The 17,068-nt window shown below is 55.6% G+C and overlaps 1 protein-coding gene across 3 annotated transcripts in view; it reads right to left on the bottom strand.

Annotated features, from left to right (window-relative positions):
• Positions 1 to 13,540: 13,540 nt before the first annotated feature.
• Positions 13,541 to 17,068, bottom strand: part of PRR5 (proline rich 5) — a 29,081-nt gene continuing 25,553 nt past the window's right edge. For all 3 annotated transcript variants that reach the window (XM_077169138.1, XM_077169140.1, XM_077169139.1), the window contains 4 exons: positions 16,211 to 16,302; positions 15,964 to 16,104; positions 15,342 to 15,477; positions 13,541 to 14,490 (listed from right to left, as the gene is read on the bottom strand). In XM_077169138.1, coding sequence (XP_077025253.1) covers positions 14,054 to 14,490; positions 15,342 to 15,477; positions 15,964 to 16,104; positions 16,211 to 16,302 — 806 coding nt within the window. In that variant the 3' untranslated portion in view covers positions 13,541 to 14,053. The remainder of the gene's footprint in view (positions 14,491 to 15,341; positions 15,478 to 15,963; positions 16,105 to 16,210; positions 16,303 to 17,068) is intronic.

The following is a 17,068-nucleotide window of genomic DNA, read 5'->3' as shown; positions in this document are numbered from 1 at the left end:
GGGTGATAATGGCATTATCCACTTGTTCCAGAGGAGAAAACTGAGGCACAGAGAGGCTAGCAGCTTGCCAGGCTTCTTCCCACCCAGCAAGAAGCTGGGAAGTCGGGGAGTCAGGTCCTGGGCTGGCCAGTGGCTACAGCCCCACCCCCAGCCCCTCCTGCTCCACGGCACCCCAACATCTTCCTCTCTGGGCCTCACCTCAACCTGCCACTCATGATGTCTGTGAAGGCAAAAAGCGGGGGCCAGGAGAAGTGAAGGGGAGACTCATCCAGAAACCTGGGCGGGGCCAGGCCGGGCTCCCAGAAGTTTCAAAGACCCTGCCCCTGGGCCTAGGGCGGGGCTCAGGAGGGCAGCACCCACCTGCAGGCACCCACCTGAGGGCACTCCCTGCCTGCCAGGTCTGGTCTTTTAGAGATTCTGCAATATTTATGGGTAACTGGTATGGAGTCTGGGAGCTGCTTCAAAATAATATAGGGAGGGGAAAGCGGGGAGAGAGTGGGGGTGAGTGGGTGGGGGCTTCCAGGGCACCCCCACTCCCACAGGTTGGCTCCCAAAGGGGTACCCTCAAACCGGAGCCTGGGCGGGCCCGGGGAGGCCCAGGAAGGCTAAGGACTCATGTGGCACACCTTCAGTAAGCAACAATTCTCATCAGAGGGTAGAGGGCAAAGGTGAGTAATCCATCTGAAAAGCTGTGCATAACATCATTTTTATATGCCCACGCTGGTCTCATGGACATCTAAAGGGCGGCCACCTGCAGGCTTTCAGTGTCCCCATCCCAGCTCCCTCCGGGCAGGCACCTGCTCAGTGCTCTGGGCTGGGGGTGGGGTGGGATACAGTGACATAGCACTGCGGTGTGGAAGGAGGCAGGGGTGGGAGAGGGAAGGGTAGATGGAGGGAAGGCTAAGTAAAAGAAGCCAGTCTGAAAAGGCTATATACTATATAATTCCAAATATGTGGCATTCTAGAAAAGGCAAAACAAGAGAGAGTAAAAACAGAGAGAGAGTTGCCAGGGGTGTGGGGGAGGGAGAGAGGAGTTAGGGAAGGAGGGAGGGAGGGAGAGCACAGGACATTTTCAGGGCAGTGAAAAACTATTCTGTCTGACATTCTTAACAGTGGATATAGGATGTCAAGCACCCACAGAGCTGCACAACAGAGAGTGAGCCCTAATGTAACCTGTGGACTTTAGTTTTCAATAATGGATCAATATTGGTTCATCAGATGTAACAAAGGGACCACACAGATGCAAGATGCAAACACTGTGGTGGTGAGGGTATCTGGGAATTCTACTTTCTGAACAATTTTTCTGCAAACCTAAAATTGCTCAAAAAATAAACTCTATTAAATAAAAAAAAACAACGACTTCTCCTGTCTCTTCCTGGGCTTGCCCTCATGCTGCCTCTGGGCCTCAGTTTCTCCATCAGTGATGCAAGAGCAACATCAGGGAGTGGGTGGGTTTTAAATGTGGTGACAGGCACAAAAGACAGCCTCTTCCCAGGTCACCTGAGCGGCCTCCAAACCCACCAGGAAGGGCGTGTCCACGGCCGGCTCAGCCTGGAGCTGGCCTGGCAGGCAGAGCACATTCAGTCAAGGAAGTTTCCAGAACACCTTGCTGAAGCTGGGCTTTGGTGGCTCAGTGCCATTATCAAAGTCAATTCCCACCTCTGCTCAGGTGGTCCACGGGCCTTCCCACTTCCACTCACACACGAGCTATATCCCTAGCCACCCTTTCTTCCTCCCAGTTTCTGGAACTGGCCAGATTTTATTCCAGCCGCTGCTTCACCTCAACCAGCCCCTCCCTCCCCTGCCTGCCTCCCAGCTAGCTCACTGGTCTCCTCCTCCAGGAAGCCCTCCTGACTTCCCACAAGCCCTCCAGGCCAGGATGTGTCAGGCAGAATTCCATGAGAATAAGCTGGACTCAGGCCCTGGTGTTGGTTTGGGAATGGTTGGGCCGCCTTAAACAAGCAGGTTACAAACAAGATCCTAAAACACAAGGCCAACCAAGGACATTTCCGTACAGAAACTGTTGAGTCTTAAGTTTTGAGTTCTCCTCTGGACAAATGTCAATGCTGCACTTGGCAGACATGCAGAAGAGCTCTGGAATCCACACGGCCTCTGACACAAGACCTCAATGTTCACAGCCACCTGACAGCCCAGGCCCTGTCCCCATCCCGGCCAAATCCTGACCCAGGAATTGCACCCTTCCTGCTGTGGTCCAGGTCTCCTCTCAGGCAGATTCCGCAGTTCCTTCTCTGGGCTCTGGGGACCACACACTAACTGTCCCACTGCCACAGCTCCCTGGAGTGGGGACAAGGCTGGGAGCTCAGGGTTCCCTTGCTGCTGTGTGGCCTCAGGTGAATCACTAACCCTCTCTGAGTCCTGCTAATGCCACTCTTGGGTGGTAAAAGCTGAGCAGGCACCTTAAATATACCTCTCAAGGCAGCGGGGAAACTCCCCAAACCAGAGATGCTGAAAATGTCTTGGAGGAATTCTTAAGGATTCCAGAAGGGGAAAACAAGCCAGGGCCCCTCCCCATAACTGGTGACTTTGAAGGCTGATTTCTGGCTTAATTTACGTTTTGGGCCTGACAACTCTTAGGGTCCCAGCCAGGGTGGGTCGACAGGCCAGCACCCCCACGGAGTACCTCAATTCCAATGTGCACGGAGCACCTCAGTCCCAGTGCTCACACCTGCTCTGGCCTCAGTTTCTCATCTGTGAATTGGGAATGCTGTCACCGCCTCCCAGGTGTGGGGGATGGAGCTGGTAGGCCCGTGCAATGTGGGTGCCCGGCAGGTCCTGTGGGTCAGAGATCCCAAATCACCCGAGAGGGAAAGGGGGCTAGCTGAAGTTTGGGTTGAGACAACAGGACCAGGCTAAAACAAGGAGAGAAGTAGGGGATGGTGGAGGAGTAGAGGGGGATGCGGGGCTGGGGTGGGGGCTGGGGGGTGGGGTGGGGGCGGTGAGGAGAAAGGGTGGGAAAGATGGCAGGGAGGGAGGAGGGGACAGAGGAGGGTTGAGGGAGGTAGGGGAAGTGCAGGGAGGAAAGGAGAGGAGACGCAGGAAGGGGAAAACGAGAGAAGGGGGTGGGGGAGACCCACTGGCACCCCCGATGCAGCGCGCTTGCTGGGGCCAGAGCCGGCCCTTGAGCTCAGACCCGTCTCTGCCATCACCTCGCAATGGCTCTGCGCCCCACCTGGGCGTCCCCGCACCTGGGCACTGGGCCCCGCCTGGCCTCCGGCTCCCCTTCGAACCCGCGCGGCACGCTGGCCCGGGTCGCGGGCCCCCGACGGGCTCCCTCCCGCGGACGCCGGCCTTACCTGGAAACCGTCCCCGCCAACGCCTCACCTGGCCTCGGCTCGCCCCGCGCCGCACCTGCCCCTGCCCCAGACGCGGCTCCCGGGCAGGCCCCGCCCCCATTCCCGCCCCCGCTCCGGGGCGGGCGCTGCTTCCCCAGCGCGTGGGGTGACCCTCCGGCCCGCCCGGGACTCGGGAGGACAGGCCCCCGCCGGCTCTGGCGGCTGTCGTGGGTGAGGAAGGGGTGGAGCATGAGGGCTGAGAAACCCCTCCCTCTGTGCACCCCAGGTCCCCCGATTCCCTCCTGGACAGCGCCCCTCCTCCTGCTCCTCACCCAGGCTTGGGCAGGCACCTTCCTTGATGATCCATTATCGCATCTGAGGGATGTGCAAAGTGAGGCGGGAGGGGTGAGATGTGCTGAGTTGAAAGGAGATATTTATTCCACAAGCACTACCGGGCTCAGAACCCAGCCAGGACCCGGTCCAGGCAACCCCAGAGGCAGCCCTAACCCAGGCTGGCATCAGGGTGAGGTCTTAGCCGGCAGTTCAAGCCCAGAGTGGCCGGTACTTTGTTCTCCCACTGGGCCACCCCAAACCCTTGGAGTGACCCTTGACACCTCTCTTTCCCCAGCACCCACATCTGGTCAACCAGGAAGCCCTAATGCTTCTTTCCTTCTTCCCACTACCTGCCGCCCACCCACTGCCATAAATGGCCCACGCCAACGCCCCTCACATGACTTAGTGCAGTAGCCCCCCTGGTCTCCTTACTTGTGCCCTGGCCCCCTTCCATCCGTTTCGACACTGCAGCCAGGAAATGCTTTCATGAGGACCCTGCCTTGTCTCCACTAAGACCCCCCAGCAGCTCCCACCTCGCCTCGCTCAGAGTCAAAGCCCACATCCTTCCTTCCATGGCCCCCATGGGCCTTCAGGGTACCCCCAACCACTGCTACCTCTGACCACGCACCCTCTGTGCTGGTCTGGAGCTGTGTGTACCCCAGAAAAGACCATGCTCCTTTAACCCATCCTGTGAGGGCAGGCCTGTTGGGGGTGGGAGCTTTTCAATTAAAATGTGACCCAGTCCATTCAAGGAGTCCTTTATGAGAGGGTAAAGGGGGGTGGGGTGGAAGAGGAGAGAGGGAGAGAGATCAGAGAGGGAGATGAGAGAGAAACACTCTGGAGATGCTGAAAGGACCCATGAGAGAAGGCTGCTGGAACCAGAAACTGAAAGCAATGGAACCAGGAGCGAAGGACAAACAGATGTCAGCCATGTGCCTTCTCACCTGATAGAGGAACCCTGGATGCCAGCAGCTTTTCCTCAGAGAAGGTATCTTCCTCTTGATGCCTTAATTTGGACATTTCCATGGCCTTAGAACTGTAAATTTGTAAACGAATAAATCCCCTTTCTAAAAGTCAACTCATTGCTGGTTTATTGCATTCTGGCAGCTTCAGCAAATGAAACACCCTCTGTCTCCCCAGCCATGCTAACCTCTAGCTGTTCATGCTACATCCCAGGAGCACCCCTGCTATCCCAGGGCCTTTGCACTTGCCCTGCCCTCGCCCAATACCTCCTCAGCAAGGGCATCCCTGGTCACTCTGCCTATAGTTTCAGCACCTCCTCCCCCACCCCACCCCCAGCATGCCCTAGTCTTTCCCCAGCCTTCTTTCTCTTTGGTACATCGCACGCTATGTTCAGCTATTTCATCTTCCTGTCACTGGATTAATTCTGTTGGGGCAGAGTGCTTTGCTTCAGTCACTGCCGAGTTCCCACATCTGGGTCCCCCCTTTCTGGTGTGTGTACCCAATTGTGCAGCTGTAATCCAGGCTGGGACTGCCCCATGAGGACTAGGGGAAATGACATGTGAAAAGCTCCCGGGACATACGTACTCTAGGAGCTCCTGCACATTAAAGACCTCTAGATGAGCTAAAGCTGGCTACAGAAACTGCTCTAGGTTTAGCAAACTGATACTTTCAATGCAGAAAACATTTGAACTCATGGCTTTATAACCTCTTTGGACCATGGTAAACGTGGCTAAGCCCCACAAACAGCATCTTGGGCCCCATGGGCCCAGGCTGGGCGCCACCCACAGCGAGCCTTCAGAAGCGAAGGTGAATGTCTTCATTAGCACGTTGGGGGGTACTGGGGGGGAGTCCCTGGCCTTACAGACTATGACTAAAGGGGACACAGAGGATCCCCAGAACATTCTGTACTTCCTTGACTTCCCAGGTGCCTCGTATTTCCAGCGCCCCTGTGGGGGGCCGTAGCAGGAGCAGAGGATGGCTGATGGGTGCAGACAGGCAAAATCCTACATCAAAGGCACAAGGCTCTGTCACCCACTGTCCTCTTTTCTGGTTAGGGAAACTGAGGCGCCCAAGAGGCAGGAAGGCGTAGGGACAGGGACTCAGGGTTCACTGACCTCCAGCAGAAGACAGAAGCTCACAAGGAACCAGGTGAAACCAAAAAGGGGGAGTGATGGGAAGGCTGCTGGGGGGGGGGGGGATGTGGGGTCTCAGCAGCGCAGGGGTCCTAGGGGTGGGGAGCCACCGGGACTGCAGGAAGAATACCCAGGATACGTTACTTCCCATTCCCTCCTCTCCCTTCTGCTCTTTAGGGGACAGGAGGCTCCCCAATCCAGGACCACCTTGCATGGAGGGTTACATGGCAGCTGGCAGCTTTGGGGTCATGTATGTATATATGAGGACATGATCTTTGTGGTCCCCAATACCCAGGTCAGCCAGGGGGTTTGACTCCACCCCAACTCTAGAGGGAAGGTTCTGATTGTCAGAGGCCAGTCAGCATAACCCCATCCCCCACCCCAATCAGTGGTTCGGTTCCAAAGATAACTGGTCCTAAATCATTCAGTGTGGCTGGTCCAGGACTGCTGGACTCTACTCTGATAGCTGGGTGAAGAGAAAGTCGTGGCCTCTCCCTTTCTCTCTCCCAATTTGGTTGATGAAACTTGGCACACTGGGGAATCCAGACGTCTGTCCTGTGGCCATGAGGAGATCCAGGCTTAGAATGAAGCTGATACCTGTGGCAGGCAGAAACAAGGAACTGAGTCCTTGGTAACATTGCAGAGCCCCTAGATCAAGCCAGCCCTGAAGCGTGCTCTACCTCTGATCTTCCCATTTAAATGCCCGAATAAGTTCTCTAATTGCTTAAGATAGTTTGAGTTGAGTTTTCTATTTCTTGTGACCAAAACCATCACCTGACAAAATATCCTTGTACCTTTTCACCAGAGCACAGAGTTACTCTCCTGAAGGCACTAGTAGGAAAAAAAATCCCAGGGAAGGCCTCTGATTGGCTTGGCCTGAGTCATGTGACCACCAACGGGGTAGGAAAGGAGATAGAAGCAGTAAGACTTTATCTTCCCCAGAGCCAGTGAGACCAAGGCAGGAGGCTTCTCGCCAACTTTGCTCATGAGAACCATGAAATATATTAATATACAGTATGAATGGGGAGCAGTAGCTGGCACCAAACATCAGTTGTTACCATTCCATGAAGGTCAGGTACATCAGGCTGTCCTGCACCTGGCACATAGGAGGCACCCGATCAGAGTTTGTTGAATGAATGAGTGATCTAGGTCGGCTTCACTCCCTCATCACCCAAACAGCTGCATTGCTTGGGCAAAGAATTTGCAACCAAGCTGGACTTTGGGCCAATTCAACAAACACAGCCCAGCTTGCATATTTCTGATTTTATACCTTTCTTAACCTTAAAGAACTTAGGTTTTTGGGAAAGAGGGAGGGACCTGTGACGCTGTCTCAATTCTAATGCGTGTTATCTGAGTCTCTGGATGTTCAGGAGCAAGGCCTACAGTGAGGCCAAAACTCTTCCTGTTCAGAACATGACAAAGAAGTCAAGGGGATGCCTTATTTCAGCAGCACACGTGCATGCACACACATGCACACGAGCACAAACACATGTACACGTGTACACACATGCATGCTTGCACACATGCTCACACAAACGTGCACACACACACACTCCATCAGTCTACTGTTTTGTGTCTCTCTTTTCCTTTCATGAAATGTAAACATCTTTTCTTATTATCGATGTAAGATCAGTCCTTTTTGAAAGAGGGACAATTTCTTGGTTTTCTGTCTTAAAAAGCTACTTTCGACATAAGAGAAAACACCTCCCCATTCAGTCGACGGCTGGCAGCATAATTTCATGCTATTAAGAGACACAAAGGGGAATACAATTTTCCTGGCTTCTGTATTTTGTGAAACTCTCATACAAATTCCACAACCATTGCTTAGTGATATTAAAATACATATGATAAAACAATAATACAGAATGATTGTGAAGCAAAGAAGGCAGGTGTGTCATGCCATTCAAAATAAAAGGAGAAAGAAACAAAAGAGCTGTAAAGCAGAGGCTGGCTCCTTTTCAGTTTCTTCCTTCTGTTTTTCCCCAAGCAGGCCTAATCAGTAATCAACCAGTTAGTCATTTTCTTTTGTTGCTATAACAATAACTCCTTGCATTTCAAATGCTTTGCAATAGAAAAGAAAGAATAATAATGCAAAATGAAGGAATTACATCTGAATGGTATTATTCCAGGCTTTATTAAATTTGTTCTTACAAATGTTTATGAAGTCTGAGAGACGGTGCTCCCCCAAGCAGCAAATCCCACATTAATGAGCACGGGGGTGGGGTGGGGTGAATTGGTGATGGATGGGGGAGGGGAGGATGGCGAGCCTGAAGGAAGAGGAAATAAAGATCTGCCTTTACAGGCCCTAGGCTTCCCATTTATTTTCTCCCAAATTAACTCTCCCTGCCAGCTGCTTGATCTAAGGCTTGGCTTGTTTTTAACCTCATTAAAACCATGAAACCCAAATTTTCCCACTGACTCGTGGCAGTGACGGCTAGGTTGAGCTAGAAGGAATGTAGACAACCTAGCTCCTTCTGGGCCAGTGCTACCAGACAAAGGAGGTGGATTCTTTTGCCCAAGGAGCTCAAATAACCAATTCCTAAGACACTGGGGTTCCAAAGAGAGAAAGTGAACTACTAGGCGCATAGCAGGAGAGCAGCCGGCCTATCGACCCAACATCTGTCTCCCTGAACTGCAGGAACTCTGATAGTTGCATAGAATTAAAAGATGGGCAGGTTTTTGGGAAATGAACACAGTGGCCCCAGATGATGTAATTTGAGGTGATCTAATTATTAAGCATGCGCAGACTGATTACGTGTTTAGTCACAGAATGTAAGAAAATGCTGGCATTAATCTGATGATGGGCGGGATTTTTAGTATTCTAATGAGGTGTAGGTGACTTGTAGGTTAAAGGCTAAGCTACTGCACATGTCAGGCGGGCCCACTTTGGTTAGATCCAGTCTCGGTTGTCAAGATAATTTTGGACTTGGGTTGGGTTAGTTCTGGGCTGACCCAGGACTCTTCATTAATAGACATTTGGGGCTGTCTTCAGTGATTACAAGACTCTAAAGTTGAAAACTGGATAACTGGGTAGAAATGAAGGTTAGTCACCAGGTTTTTACAATCACAGGGGCAGAAGATAAGGGCTATAGAATCGTTATCAGAGATCAAGCTGGGTTACAATTATCAGCTGGGTTACAATGAAGAGATTTCAGGTATCTCCCTCTGTCTACTCCAAAATACCAGAAAGCAAAAAGGAATGCCTCTATAATGATTTAGTAATCAAATTCCTGGGGAATTCAGAACTTTTGTAACTTCTGTGTGGCTAAGCTAGGGACCCGAGGCAGCTTTCCAGATGCCCATGCTCCTGTCCTGGTCTCCCGCCACAGCGCAAATGCATCTGGTCATTGGTACTGACTCAAACGGAGTCAAATCTATATGCATGGGCCATAATATTTCCTGTGGCTAGTTATTCAAAACCTTTTGCTTCGCAATGATGAGACCCTGTTCCCGATGCCACGCTCAATGTCAGAGGTGGATCCAGGTGGTGAACTCGGGCCCTGGCAGCTTTCAGATGCCCATGTGATGTTGGAACTGGGCTGCCCCACAGTGGCCAGACAACTGGTATACCCAGCCTCCTTTCCAGCCAGGGCCCAGGCAGTCATCAGCCTTCACCATCCTGACGGCACACTATGAAGGGAGGCTGTCCTGCGATTCGCTGCGCTGGAGAGGGCAGCCATGGTATCTGTAAGTTCAGGTACCCAGGGCACAATTGGTATCAGTGCTTGGCAGTTGTGGGTTTGGTCCAGGGCGACTGAAGCATCCCTGCACTGTGGGAGCATCCCTATATGACGAGAGAATCCCTGCACTGTGGGAGCATCCCTACATGACGACAGAATCCCTGCGCTGTGGGAGCATCCCTATATGACGAGAGAATCCCTGCGCTGTAGGAGCATCCCTATATGACAAGAGACTCCCTGGGCGGTGGAGGCAATCCTATGAAGGGGTTGTGGTTGTGGCTGTTTCCCCATCAGACTCATTCTGCGGGGTGGCCTGGCATGTTGTTCTGGAAGCTAAACTGTGTGCCCGGCTCTCCCATCCTCCTGCCAACCCTAGAAAACTCCCAACATCCTTTAATAAACTCCTTCTCCACTTAATCAGCCAGAAGCTGCTTTGGCGGCTTACAAATAAGAGCCCTGCTAGATCCCACATCCTCATAATTTATGCCACCCTGGCCCCCCTCTCCCCTCAAACACAGGCTGACATAAATCCCATGGTAAAAAGAGAAATGTCAGCATGAGAAATTCTTGCAGATGATGTCGATGATACTTTACATTTTTATAGCTTTTTACAGCCTGTTAGAGCAGTTCTGAGCTCTCTGCAAACATTGGTCAATGAAGAGAGGGTTCTGGGGTTAAGATTATCAGTTTATTATTAAGCCATTATTACCTTCAGGTCAAAATTCATTAAGTATCCATCTGCTGGGTACATGACTGTCTGCACAGAGCTACTTATCAGGGATACGTGGCCTGGTAACTGGGAGTTTATGGTCTTGCAGGCCCTTCCCTGTGAGTCCATAGTGCACACACCCGAAAAAGGATACTGTTGGGTCCAGAACTGAGTATCTGGAAAGACCCCTGCTAGGTGGGGCAAGTGAGGTTGGGTGACTTGCCCGATGTCACACAGCAAGGCAGTGACCGATTCAGGATCACAGCCCAGGGCTTCTAGCTCTGCCCGGGAAGGGTGTGCAATAAAGCACAACACCCCGAGACCAGCTTGTCCCCATACAAGGACCCCCTTCATCTAGAGTAGAGTGGAAAGAGTGTCCAGGGAGGGAGGGGTCAGGGGCTAGAGCTGGAGGGCTGGAGGGGTACGTCTTTCTCAATATAGGGGGAGCTGGTCCTGGGTGGAGGAAGCCGAGAGCCACAGTGCCAAGGTCAGATGATGGAAGGGAGCAGTTTATGGGAGGGTCATGTGGCCCTGCGGTTGACCCCTGGCTGCCTCACTTGCTAAACTGGGTGACCTTGAACATGAACCTCTGTGACCTGGAGTGAACAGCGTCCCCCTCAAAATTCATGTCTACCCGGAGCCTCAGAACGGGAATTTATTTGTAAATGGGATCTCTGCAGAAATTGAGGTAAGGATCGAGATGGGTCATACTGGCTTAGGGTGTGCCCTAAATCCCAGGGGAGCTTCTTTGTAGGAGACAGACAACGTGGGGACAACTCCGTGTGAAGGCAGAAGAGAATGGAGCCATGCATCGCCCAGCCAAGGGATGGCCAAGGGACACGTGCAGCCACATGGAGTGGGAAGAGGCAGGAAGGGTCTCCAGCTTGCTTGGGGCCTTGGGAGGGAGCATGGCCCTGAACAGCTTGATTTCAGACTTCTGGTCTCCAGAGCTGGGAGAGAATAGATGTCAGTTGTTTTAAGCCCCCAGTTGGTGTTGCTTTGTCATGGCAGCCTCAGGACACAAAGACACCAGTGTCTCATCTTTCAAACAGAGACTTCCGGGTCAGGTGAGAGTGATTGCAATAAGGGCTGGGGGAGGGGTGAGTGGCCACGAGAACACACACTTGGGGAGCTGTGCGGGCATGTTCCAACATCCCAGGTGACCGTGCAGGCCGGAACTTAGCTCACCATTCAGGACAACCCTGTGTGGCGGCCATTCTCACTGCCGGGGAGCAGCGGGCAGGGGCACCCCTATGGCCTCAGGGCAGGGCTGCCAGCCTTGAACTTGGTTCCACCTGTGTGACCTTGGGCAAGGTACCTCCCCTGTCCGATGCGCTCCAGTGCCCCCCTCTGCAGACCCCAACCCTCTTCCTGGGTCTGGGCACGCCTCCCCAGGCACCCCACCCTCCCCCAACTAGTGAGTGCAGGACCCCCAAGTCCCTCTGACAGAACCTCTCACGTGCCTTGGGCTTAGAGGAGGAACGGGCATTTCAGGCCAGGCTTCCCTGCAAGGAATTCACAGAACCCAACACAGTTAAGGCGAGCAGGGCAAGCCCCCTGCTCGCTGTGGCCCGTGTAGCCCCACGATACTCTATCTGCCTCACCATCCCAGCCCCCCCCAAATCTTGGTCTTCTATTCCACTTTATATCTTTCCTGGTCCCGATTTTTCTTTATTTACAATTTACTAATTCATATTAAGATCCTTTGATGGAGATCACCACAAACATTGTTTAGAACATAACTGGTATAATAAACACACACAGACGTACATAGACACACTTACAGGCACACACAACCCAGACACACAAACAGATACACAGACACACAACAAAGACACACACACCAACACCCTCCACGGCCCACCCTTGGGGCTGCTCCTTTCCGGGGTGCAGCCCCAGCTGGAGCAACTTCTCCCACCCTCAGACTGCAGCTGAGCTGTCCCGAGCAGTCACAGGGCCCAGGCCCAGGCCCAGGCCGCTGCCCCCTGCACCTCAGGATGGGCTCTCTCTGTCTCTCCCGCCCCACCTCACTGCAGGGATCAGTCAAGCAGCTTTGGGACCACTGCAGAGAATGGGCTCTATGCTGGGGTCTGAGACCCCTGGAGCTGACAGGTGCTTTCAGGTTCCCCTGGGATCAGACGTGGCTCAGCAATCCCCAGGGGCACAGATGCTGAAAGGGGATGTGCAGACCTCTGTGATGGAGCTGCGGACCCCCGTGGACAGAGAGTCCAGCACCCAGGGTGATCAGCTGAGCAGAACCAGACCCCCAGCTCCCAGCTCCATCTTCTGCGCTTTGCCAGTCTGGGATCCCACTAAGTCCCCCCCCCCCGCCGCCGATCTATCCTGGTCTCCAGGAGGGAGCCGGGAGCAAAGAGGGGTGACATGGGGATCTCACAGGCCTCCTGCCTGCACCGCAGCCCCCAGCCACTCCTAAGTTTGGGGCTGCCCTACTCCCCTAGCCACTGGGCTGAGCTAGGCCTGCAGCCCCGAATTCTAGACCCCCTGGGAGTGCGAAAGAGACAGAAATGCTGCTCCTTCCTGGCCCACGGCTCCTTCCCCAAACACCCCCCTCCCCAGTTGGCCCCTCCTGAGGGCACTCGGGGCTCACCCACCTTCCTTCCCTGACCACGGACTCAAGGACCCCTGCCCCATGTGCAGCCCACGTGTATAAACTCCATGAAGGGCAGAGCTTCCAAAAAGCTGGCTTCTTTCCAAAAGAGGCTGAGTGGGGGGTGGGAAATGTGACCAGGTGCAAAGACTCCCACCCAGCCCAGGAGAAACCTCACACACCCTTCTCCCTCGCCCTGAAGGCCACCTCAGCCTGTGGCCCTTTAAGGGGGTGCCGGAGAAGTGGCCCAAGCCCAGCACCTGCCACCAATGGGTCCTGCCAGCCCCAGAGAAGATTCAGGCCTTTACCCTCCTTCTGGGTCGTTTTCAAGGGTGAGCTCACCACCTGCACCCAAGGGCTCCCAGTCAAGCCCTCATGGGGCAGGGAGTAGGCGCTCAGAGACGCCAGGAAAGGGGGTTCTGCCCTGCTGAGGGCCTGGTACCCCCTGTGAGGGGGCAGGAGGAACGCAAGGTTCAGGGCAGCCAAGCAGCCCCAGTGCAAGAGGGACCCAGCAGCTCCTGCCTCCCTGCTTCCTCCCAGCCCCCTTGTAGGTCTTCTTCGGCCAATGTGTAACTGCTTTGGGGTCCAAAGAGCAAGGGGAAAAGTCTGGGATCAGTCTCCAAGTGTCCAGCTCTCTGGCAATCCCCAGTCCTTCCACCAGGTGGGGCAGAAAGAGCCTGGAAGGGAACGCTGAGGCCTGGATAATGGGGGAGGGGGGAGTTGTCGCCCCCAGCAAGGCTCACAGCCCTGGAGCCCCAAAACACAGGTCCACCCTGCCTAAGGACAGGGGGCCCCCAGAACAGCACTCAGGAGCTCAGGGGTGTAGCAGACAAGTTTTATTGCCCTCCTCTCCCCTCCCCCATGGCCACCCCAGGCAGAAGGTTCTAGAACAGTCACATAAGAGGTGGCTCTGTGTCTGAGGTGAGGAGGGCAGGAGAGGAAGATCTGATACAGATTCCATCCATGGGTCATCGGGCCCAGTCGTAGGCTGCGTGGGCAAAGCCCACCTGACCCCACAGCCTTTGCCAGTAAGGTCAGCCTTGGAAGGGGGGCAGGGAGGGGGATGGAGTGGTCCACTCTGACCCCCACATCTGCAAATGCCACGTGCCTGGCGCCTGCTGCTTGAGGGTGTCCCCCACCCAGATGCCCGAGGACGGACTTGTGCTGTGGGCTGGCCGAGCGGGGACTTGGGGTGGGGGGGTGCTTGTCCAAACAAGAGTTGGGGGTGCCCAAGTGGGTAAGCCCAGCAAGACCACCGGGACAGGACAGAGTAAAAAAACCTCACACACGCCAGACACGCACACACATGGGGCCGGTGAGAAGGCCACGGTCCCTCACACAACACTCTGCCGGCCCCCAGAGCCCTCGAACTCGGCTGGGCCCGAGCCGGCACCCCGGACAAAGTCAATGAAGATGCCCCCGGGGTCTGAGTCCACCGACTCCAGGACCTGGTCCACCAGGAGCTCGGGGCTGGGGGCCGGGCCCGTGTCTGGCGCAGCAGGCTGGGCAGGGGGGTAGAGTCTGTCAGGCCAGGGCCCCGGGCAGGGGGCGGGGGAGGGGCGGAAGGCGGTGGTGGGGGCCTGGCCAGGGGTCTCGGGGCAGGACGTCATCTCGGAGACGGAGTGCCTGCGGATGCCCACGCCCCCCGCCGCCGTCTCGGCCTCGTGCTCCTCCACGGGGTTCAGCAGCGGCGTGTTGTAGCTCTTGGAGCGTACCACGGGGTTCTTGGTCAGGGTGTCCCCCACACGGGAGCGGCGCAGGAGACGCTTCTCTGCGGGGTGGGGAGGGCGAGAAGGGGCGTCACTCACGGGCCCTGCTGGCCGCTCTGCTTCTGCGCCCTCAGCGACCATGGCCAGGTGCTGTCTGGAGGTGCCCACCCTGATGCGGGGTCCAGGGCAGCCTGGCGGGAGGTGGACTGCTTGGAGGTAAAGGTTCCAGTCCAGCCCTGGCACTAGGAGACCCCACGTGGTCCTGCAAACGGCTCTTCTCTGTCTTGGCCTAGACCGGTGGGGGTGGGGAAGGCAGTGTGGGGTGTGGGTCTCAAGTACACCGCCTGGGTTCAAACCCCACCCCCTGCCAGTTACCGGTCACGTGACCCCGGGAAAGTTAGTCACTCCGGGGGAGGCGCGGCGGAAGTGCCAGCCAGGGCCAGGCAGGGGTGGGGCGAGCCAGGGCCCACTCAAGATCCTGCAGTTCCAGAAGTGGCCGCCAGGTGGCAGGGCGCAGCATGGTGAGCATCTGGGACTCTCCTAGGCTGAGAGGCAGGGGACCCGGCACCCAGGGCTGGATGGGTGGCATAAAGCTTTCCTCAGGCTGCCGGGCCCCTCTGGGCAGACTGGGGGACATCTGGATGCCCCTCTAGGCGAGGGAGAACGTTCTCAAGGCCTCAGTCTACCTGTCCATTCACTGGCAGGCTTCAGCCCCCCAGTGTCACCCGGGCACCCATCCTGGTACAAGTCATTCAGGGGGAGTACGCTCACTGGCCACCTCCCCAACCAGACCTTGAAGAGGGGGGTTGGGCACACAGTAGGTGCGCAAATGACCCCAAAGGGGCCAGCTCTGGCTGGTCGCTGCAGCTTCCACACAGCCCGGGGGCGAGGGGGTCCCCATGGAGCCACCTACCCAGGATGCAGGAGTGCGCGGAGGGCCCTTCGCTGGAGCAGAGACCGTAGGTGCCCAGGTAGGGCGACACCACCTTCTGGATGAGGGCCTCCAGCCGCAGGTAGTCCTCGCTCACGCCCCGCGACTCGTGCACCCCCTGTGAGGCAGGGAGCGAGGGTCACGCCCAGACAGTACGCCCCAGGACCCCTCGCCTGGCCCACACGGCCCAGCGCTGAGACCCGCACGAATAGCCCTGACCTCCTCTCTTTCCCCATGGGGTCTTGGGCCCCTGATGGTCCCCGCTGTGACCTCCCAACATGCAGGCCCTCCCTTCCCTGTCTCTTCCGGAGCCTGGTGGCCTCTGGGTCACTCCCCTGCTCCGACGCGACCATGACGGCTTGCAGGTAAGGACCCATGATCAGATGCGGTGGGGACTCTGCACCCCCTACTCTGGGGAGTCCCCGAGGCCTGCTTCTATAGGCTCTGAGAAGCTCTGCAGGGGACACCGGCTGACCCTGGTGACCTTGGGCTCCCTCACCCAGTGAGGACCAAGGTCACTGCCTGGAGCCACCTGCACTCACCTGCAGCCCTCACACCAACCCACCTGCGGCCTTCCCTTCCCCCACCCCGTGCCCCCACTCACCTGTAGCACCAGCAGCATCTGCACGATGGCGGGTGGCACACGGGCATGGGCGCGGGCCAGCGCGTCCTCCAACTTCACGCTGAGGGTGATGGTGTTCCGGAAGTGCAGGAGGGCCAGCTGACGCACGGAGGGCTCCTTGCCCTGTGGACACGGAGTGTCATGTGGAAGCCTCAGCACCCACCACTCCCCCAGCACCCTGAGCTCAGCCTCCCTCCCCAGCACAGGTGGCACTGTGGAAGCCCCACACCTGCACAGGGTAGAAGATGGCCTGCAGCATGGGCAGCACGTCACTGAAGAAGAAGTCCCACGTCTCAGCCAGCGAGTCCAGCAGCTTCTGTCCTGTGGGCACAGAGAGCCCAGACTGCTGTCCCCAGTGGGCTCTGGCAGATGCTCTGAGCTTACCCAGGACACAGAAGCAGCCTACTTCCGGCAGGGCATGGGGGCTGTGAGGGTTTGGAGTTGGAGGTATCCCAGGAAATCATGTCTTAAATTTAATCCATTCCTGTAGGTGTGGACCTATTTTAAGTGGGGCTACCTGATCAGGTTATTTCCATTAAGGTGTGGCCCAGGGTGGGTCTTAATCCTCTTACCAAGTCCTTTATAAATGGGATGAATACAGAGAGGGGGAGGGAGAGAAAGCCACAGGAAGCAAGAAGCTGTAGACAAGGAAACCTGGAAGAGGAGGGAGAGACCAGCAGATGCCATCATGTGCCTTGCTATGTGGCAGAAGAGTTAAGGAATGCTGGCAGCCAATCTTCAGGAAGAAAGCATCGCCTTGAGGATGCCTTGATTTGGATATTTTCACAGCCTCAAAACTAAGCTGCTAAGCTAATACATTGCCATTTAAAACAGCTTTGCAGAGTAAAACAGGGATGGAGAGTTCTGAGCCCTAGAGGTTGACTCCTGGCATGGTCTCTTAGCCACCTCTACCCTCCCTGTACCTCAGCCTTCCCATCTGTAAAATGGGACAGAAATATAGCCAACCTCAGAAATGAGAATGGGCCATGCAAAGCCCTTGATGCCTGGTAAATGCAGCCGCCAGTTCCTATTTTGCCAGACCCCTCTATACAACCCAATGAGAATTTCAGCTCACATCCTTCTCATC

The sequence above is a fragment of the Tamandua tetradactyla genome, chromosome 7, assembly GCF_023851605.1.
Source record: "Tamandua tetradactyla isolate mTamTet1 chromosome 7, mTamTet1.pri, whole genome shotgun sequence".
Classification (NCBI taxonomy): Eukaryota; Metazoa; Chordata; class Mammalia; order Pilosa; family Myrmecophagidae; genus Tamandua; species Tamandua tetradactyla.
The sequence above is the reverse complement of the archived record's forward strand: the minus strand, read 5'-3'. Positions and strand labels throughout refer to the sequence as shown.